Here is a 6,869-nt window from a genome sequence, read left to right as displayed (position 1 = left end):
AACCTTGCCATGTAAACACAATAAAAGTCGCCACGTTGAGACAATGCCCTTGGAAGCTGCAGCTTTCTGGCAGAGCCACTGGACTGAATGGAACCAGGGGCCATTGTGACAATTTGTGATGGGCAGTGCTTTGGCTGCAGTGGGGGTGCTTGGTGGGGGAGGGTGTTGTATGTACCTACAATTCAAAGATACATTTAAAAACCCACAACTAGGCCCTGTTCACATCCCACAACCCTAAGGAAATGTCAACACCAACATGCCTTGAGCCAGAAAAGTGTGTGTTTTTTTGGAGGGTGGGGAGAGGAAGGGGAGGACACAGAGAAGGAGCCTCTTTGGGTGGGAAGGATCCCAAGGAATCCAGGGGACAGGAATGCTCAGGGGGGCTATGGTATGCTGTCACTTCTGCAGATTCCTAATGCTACCTTGTATCTCAGCAACATTTTCCTCTACAAAGGCCAAGAATTCTTTCATTGTCTTCTGGACCTGCAGGGGTTGAGTGGGGAAGGGGGTGAGCGGGAGGTATGGGGGGAGAATATGGGGATTCCTTCTCACATCCAGGCCCAGGTACAGGTCCAGCATATATTGGTGGGACTCACCACCTCCAGCAGAAAAGTGTTAACCTGGAGAGCATCAGCTATCTCCTTCTGCATGGTTTCCATGTCCTCAAGGACCTGCCCTACCTGTGTGGCTGGAGGGAGACAAAAGCTCATCAATAGCAGTAGCCTCCATAGAAGTCCTCTGTCACACCATGATGTGGCGTGTCACTGTCCCCAGCATCCCCTCCAACCCCTCACCTTCCTCGTGCAGGTCCCTGAGGGTCAGCAGATACTGCAACACATCGGGCAGGCTACTGGCTATGGGGTCCCAGTGCTGCATTAACTCATATGTCTGGTGGATCTGGAACAAGGGGTGGAAAGCAAGGAAGGTGGGTGTAAGCACAGTCTGCAGGAGGGCTCCAAATAACCTCCTCACCCCTGCTGGGTTGCTTTTGCTAGGGTCCACCCTATTTGCTCTTACCTTGCTCTGGCTGTTGGCACATTGCACCATTGCTTCATGCTCGGCAATCTCCTTCACCTTCCCCAGGATTCTCTGGGAAGCAGGGAGCTGTGAGAACCCAAATCCAGTACTGTCCACCCACAATATCATGGTTGTCACCAGTGCAGACCTGTGGCTGTCCTATGACCCTGTGCCACCCACCAGTGGACCACAGTGTACACAGCGCTGGTGGGGGGCCATAGGGCTCACCCCGTCCCTCCCTCCCTCCCTCCCTCCCTCCCTCCCTCCCTCCCCATGTCTTTCCCTCCATCCCAGCCCACCTTCAGCCGGGCCTCTATTTGGTCCAGAATGACTTCATCCAAAACGTTCATCTTGGCCTGCAGGATCTGCACAGTCTCCTGGGGATGGAAAGCAGGATGGTGGGGGCCAGGCTAGTGCCCTGGGCTGCCAAGTGCCTTGGGAAGGGCATGAGTGAAATGCCCCCCACTCTGCTTCCAACTCACCAAGAGGCTGGAACCCATCGGCTCAACCAGGAGCAGATTCTGGTGCAGAGGAAAGTGGGGCATCAGTGGGGAGGAATGGGGGGGGGGGGGGGGGGGAACGGGACGAGAGTGGCAGTGCAGCCTGTCTCTTTACCTGGCTGATGGGCTTGCACTGCACTGTGGCTTCCAGCTGTGCCAGCCGCTTCTCCACCTCCACTATCTTTAGAAACGAGGGGTGAGAAAACAAGACAGCATTTTTTGGGCACAGTGCTCTCTATCTCCCCACACTCACCTTGGCATTCAGGGCAAATTGGTCTTGCCCTGGCCTCCAGTACACCTCAAACTTGACCGTGTCTCCAATGGATGTCAGGGCCTTGGCAGGGCTCTTCACTGGTGCTTCTTTCCTGCATTTTGCCAAGTCTTCAGCTGCTGCTCCAGGCAACTGGGTAAGGGGAAAAGGGGGGCACAGTTCCTTGGCACCGCCCCATGGGGATGCTGGCATCCTCCCTCTACTGCCCCCCACTTGCCAAGCTGTAGCCACAGTACCTTAGGATCACACTCACTTGGCCAGCAACAGGCGCACAGGGATGGGCACAGAATCCAGACCCCATAAGGGCTGTGTGTGGGAAGCCAGTCCCCCAGAGAAGCCAAGGGGATGGAGGTGGGGAGGGGGCTGGACAGATCTGCCCACTTCTTCTGCCCTTGCAGTGCTACGTAGGCCAAGGATCCTGGGGCCGGTGACTAGTTCTTGCAGATCCCAAGAATGGGGAGAAGGATGCCCACTCAGCATGGGAATGGTGTTGTGCCGTACTCTCGCTCCTTACTTCCCTGCAGCAATGGCAGGCTGACAAATCAGTGGTGGGCATGTTTCCCTGGGGCATGGAGCCATGAAGGGACGCAGCACTGAGGAGACACATGCAGGGACAGGAGCCACTTCCCCATCCTGGTGATGCTCCCGCTGAGCCAGACGCCTGTGGGATGGGGGCACCACCACCCCCGCTCGACCCTGCCCTGTGGCACAGCCCTGGGAAAGCCTTACCGCCTCCAACTCAGCCTGGTTACCCTTGGGCATGTCACTGGTTTCATAAACCTCTGGTTCGTTCCAGGCCTGGGGCAGAAACAGGCTTAGCTATTCGATGTCTGTTTCTCATCAAATACCCACAAACTGCCCCAAATACCTTCACATGGTGCCTCTGCCCACACACACCCTGGCAATTCCTTGGATCTTGTCCTGGTTTCAGTTAGAACAGAATTAATTTTCTTCCTAGTAGCTGGTGGAATGCTGTGTTTTGGCTTAGGATGAGAAGAGTGCTGATAACACCCCGATGTTTTAATTGTTGCAGAGCAGTGCTTATACCAAGCCAAGGACACCTCAGACTTTTGCTCTGTCCTGCCAACAGGCAGGCTGGGGGTACAGTAAGAGCTGGGAGGGGACAGACCCAGGACAGGTGACCCAAACTAGCCAAAGGGGTATTCCATACCATCTGACGTCATGCTAAACAATATATAGGGGTGGCTAGCCGGGGGGAGGGGGCCAGACTGCTCGGGGTTAAGCTGGGCATCGGTCAGCGGGTGGTGAGCAATTGCATTGTGCATCACTTGTTTGTACATATTATTAGTAGTAGTACTATTATCATCATTGTATTATTATTATTATTATTATTATTATTATTATTATTATTTTCCTGTCTTATTCAACTGTCTTTATCTCAACTCACGGGCTTCACTTTCCATTTCTCTCCCCCGTCCCAGAGAGGGAGGGGGGAGGGTGAGCGAACGGCTGCGTGGTGTTTAGCTGCCAGCCGGGTTAAACCACGACAGTCTTTTTGGCGCCCAACGTGGGGCTCGAAAGGTTGAGATAACGGCAGATCTGACCAGAGTGTGTTAAACTAAAATTGGTATAAGTATTAGACCTGCTTAATAGTCACTTGTCATAATGCTGATTGCTTTAATCTCAACTGTGCTGTGCCTGTTTTCCAAATTGAGTATTATAGCACGTTATTTTCCATATGTGCTCTCTGTCATGTTGTTTATCCTCTCCGGGCCCTGGTTTCAGACCATTATGGTACTGTGTGTTGTATCAGTGGCTTATGAGATGATGAAATATCTGGCCATGACTCTAACCTGGTATTTGTACTCAGTAACATCTTCGATTCTATACTTTGGAAACTGTATTTTGGAAACTATTAGCAATTATATCTGTTGCCTTTTTTCATTAGGGAGTCAATCTGTGGGGGGGAAAGGGGAAGATAATTTTTCTTATTTGATCACTCTCCCTTCCTCCTTCACCACCCTCTTATCCTCCGAGTTTATTACAATAACTCTCCAAGATATTGAATATCCTTGGGATACTCAGACCAGCATAGTCCTGTTGTTCTGCCTCCTGAATGCGCTTCAGGTTCTGCTTAAAGTTAAACAACTACTTAGGAAGCTCATCCGGAGATCTGCCCGGAGGCAGTATAGTTGTGGGTGGCAGGGAGTATGGGAGGATATGGGCAGGCATCTAGACCAGTTGGCACCCCCAGTGTTTTGGAAATTCACCCCTGAACAAGTGCAAAATCCTCAAAACTCACGGGCTTCACTTTCCATTTCTCTCCCCCGTCCCAGAGAGGGAGGGGGGAGGGTGAGCGAACGGCTGCGTGGTGTTTAGCTGCCAGCCGGGTTAAACCACGACAGACCTCCACACCCCAACTCCCCAGGGACTCCTCAGCTCTTATGGACACCCCTGATGTCCCCAAGCCCCTACTTCTTGCCCCCATGCTCCTAACACCCCCCCATGCCCGGGTGCCTGTCAGGCACCCCCACACCCACAGCCACCCCAACCCCCCTGCAAGTCCCAGTGCTCTGTGGTGTACAGTCAGGGGGAAAATGGGGGGGTGGGGGGATATGATGGGTGCAGATCAGGGTGGGGAACATGGGGCTGCACATGGGGGGATACATGTGAGTAAAAATGGGGGGGAAGGGGCACACAGGGGGGCATGGGGGTCTCTCTTCTTGGGGAACCTGTTGGCTGTGCTCCCAGATTGCTGCCCTCGCTCGTCCCTGCCCTGTGGCACAGCCCCAGCAAAGCCTTACCGCCTCCAACTCGGCCTGGTGACCCTCAGATGTGCTGCTGGTCTCATAAATCTCTGGTTCATTCCACGCCTGGGGCACAGTTTCAGCTGCCTATCTATTTTTGTCATCAAACACCTCCAAACAATTTTGGATGGTGCCTCTGCCCTCACACAGTCTGGCAGTTCCCTGCCCCACCCCCCACCCCCCCCCCGACCCCATCTCCTCAGGGACTCCTCATCTTTTCTGGACACCTCCAATGTCCCCAAGCCCCCACCTCCTGCCCCCATGCCCCCAACACCCCCCCATGCCCTGGTGCCTCACAGGCACCCCAACACCCACAGCTGCCCCAACCCCCCTGCAAGTCCCAGTGTTCCGACTCAGACAGCCTCAACTACTCCCCTCTCCCCAAACACCCCACTTACTGCCCAGGCAGCTGATCCCCCCAGCTCCCCCCTCTGACCCTGGCATCCCCAATCTCCCCACAGGCCCCACGTTCTCTCCCCTGACCCCCTCCGGACACCCCGAGGCCCAGCCCCACACGCACAATGCCGGGCAGGTCAGCAAACTTGGGTGCAGCCATGGCTGGGGGGTCTCTGAGGGGCCCAGTTCTGGGGCAGTGCAGGGGGTGCCAACGGGGCCAGCAGCCACTCACAGCTGGGGCTGGCACAAGGCTGAATTGAGCCAGGGCAGGGGTGGCTGGGTGGAGCTGCTCTGGAAGGTTCTGCGCTTCACGGCATGCTGGGAGGGGTGGGGGAGGTGAGGGGACACACAGGGCTGCTTCTGGGCAGGATGGGGGCCTCAGGCAGCGGTGTGTTGTACTGTATTGAAGAAGTCTCCAGGGTGGAGTGTAGCTGCTCTACATAAAAGTTCCATAGGCCTCCAACCTTATGTGGTGTTAATCACACTGGGGGAACCTACCCCTTCCCCAAGTCTTCCAGTTCACCAATAACTTGGGGAATATTGACCATGGGACTGACCCAAACTTGTGAGGCTATATGGAAAATGCAGAATTGTACCGATCTAACATGGCACACCAAGGAAGGGAAGTGTGTCTACACAGTGGACTCTTAAAAAAAAAAAAAAAGAAAAAGAAAAAAATGAAACCATAGATAATTGCAGTATCACTAAGCAACCACTAAAGTTTAAGGTTGGTGGTGAAACAGCTGTGACAATTTATCATCCTTCTGGGGAAACACCATACCATGGGGAATGCATATTCCTAGGGTGTGGGAAGCACCATAGCATGGTGACTGGTATTACATGCAGACTACTGTCTGGTATATTAATTGTGATGAAACCATTGGATTACTGGATAATCCCATACAGATCAATATCCAATATGCAAACTTTAATATTTCTCATTCAGATAACCCAAAATATTGAAGTTGGAATTGCACTAAAGTGCAGCATTTGAGAGGCTGAAATTCAGATACCAGGCCTAGTAGCTCAAGTCTTCCAAATAGGTTGTATTTGTTGTAGCTATACCACCTCAATTAATGACACTTGGTCTCATTTGACTAACAATGATACTTGGTTTGATCTAATTTGTTCAGAACTCACTATACCCTTTATGGGACACGCTCTGTGTGTTAATAGTGATGGAACATGGACTACAGAACTTACCTGTGGGAGGTCAGGAATGCCAACAGATGTTGGGGCTCTTAACCCTTTATCCCCTCTGGAGATAACAACCCCTTCATCCTTGGGGTTGAAGCAAAAGGGAATCAAAAGATCCTTGGCAATACCCCAAGACAGGGACTGTAGTTGGATAGGCCCTAGAATCAATTTTCATGCCTCAGGTCACATCATTCCAGAATCAAAGGATATTGTATAACTTCACCAGACAGACTGAAGCACTGGCTAGTGCAGCTCCTGTTGGGTTGGAAGAATTCAATGTGCAACTACAGGCCACATCAAACATGGCACTACAGAATAAACTGGTGTTAGATTTGTTATTGTTGCATGAGAATGGAACATGTGGTACTTTAATTTGGCTAACGATAGTTGCTGTATCCATATACCAAATTGTCGTGGTTTAACCCGGCCGGCAGCTAAACACCACGCAGCCGTTCGCTCACCCTCCCCCTCCCTCTCTGGGACGGGGGAGAGAAATGGAAAGTGAAGCCCGTGAGTTGAGATAAAGACAGTTGAATAAGACAGGAAAATAATAATAGTAATAATAATAATAATACAATGATGATAATAGTACTACTAATAATAATATGTACAAACAAGTGATGCACAATGCAATTGCTCACCACCCACTGACTGATGCCCAGCCTAACCCCGAGCAGTCTGGCCCCCTCCCCCCGGCTAGCCACCCCTATATATTGTTTA

At 52.1% G+C, this 6,869-nt stretch overlaps 1 protein-coding gene across 11 annotated transcripts; it reads right to left on the bottom strand.

The window, feature by feature from the left end:
• Positions 1-261: 261 nt before the first annotated feature.
• Positions 262-5,372, bottom strand: LOC311424339 (dynactin subunit 2-like). Of its 11 annotated transcripts, none has more exons than XM_084499404.1 (11): positions 5,077-5,372; positions 4,554-4,622; positions 2,518-2,586; positions 1,771-1,920; positions 1,633-1,698; positions 1,500-1,538; positions 1,317-1,394; positions 1,018-1,104; positions 795-897; positions 597-688; positions 262-483 (listed from the first exon to the last, which is right to left on the bottom strand). In XM_084499404.1, the coding sequence occupies exons 1-11, from the start codon at positions 5,110-5,112 to the stop codon at positions 397-399; spliced, it is 876 nt and encodes a 291-aa protein (XP_084355530.1). In that variant the 5' UTR covers positions 5,113-5,372; the 3' UTR covers positions 262-396. The 11 variants fall into 11 exon arrangements, with proteins under 11 accessions (XP_084355530.1, XP_084355528.1, XP_084355533.1 ...); XM_084499402.1 differs by having other exon boundaries at positions 1,018-1,089; positions 5,077-5,223; XM_084499407.1 differs by lacking the exon at positions 1,018-1,104 and having other exon boundaries at positions 5,077-5,223.
• Positions 5,373-6,869: the final 1,497 nt, after the last annotated feature.

Source organism: Aythya ferina, assembly GCF_964211825.1.
Source record: "Aythya ferina genome assembly, chromosome: 27".
Taxonomy (NCBI): domain Eukaryota; kingdom Metazoa; phylum Chordata; class Aves; order Anseriformes; family Anatidae; genus Aythya; species Aythya ferina.
Note: the sequence above shows the minus strand (reverse complement) of the source record. Positions and strands in the feature narration are given on the sequence as shown.

Excerpts from the sequence above, each read along its gene's own strand:
- LOC311424339 (XM_084499404.1), bottom strand. The coding sequence starts at position 5,112 with ATGGCTGCACCCAAGTTTGCTGACCTGCCCGGCATT. Across the intron at positions 1,699-1,770 it reads AATTTGCCCTGAATGCCAAG|ATAGTGGAGGTGGAGAAGCG; the intron begins GTGAGTGTGGGG and ends TCGTTTCTAAAG. Across the intron at positions 1,539-1,632 it reads AGTGCAAGCCCATCAGCCAG|AATCTGCTCCTGGTTGAGCC; the intron begins GTAAAGAGACAG and ends CCTCTGCACCAG.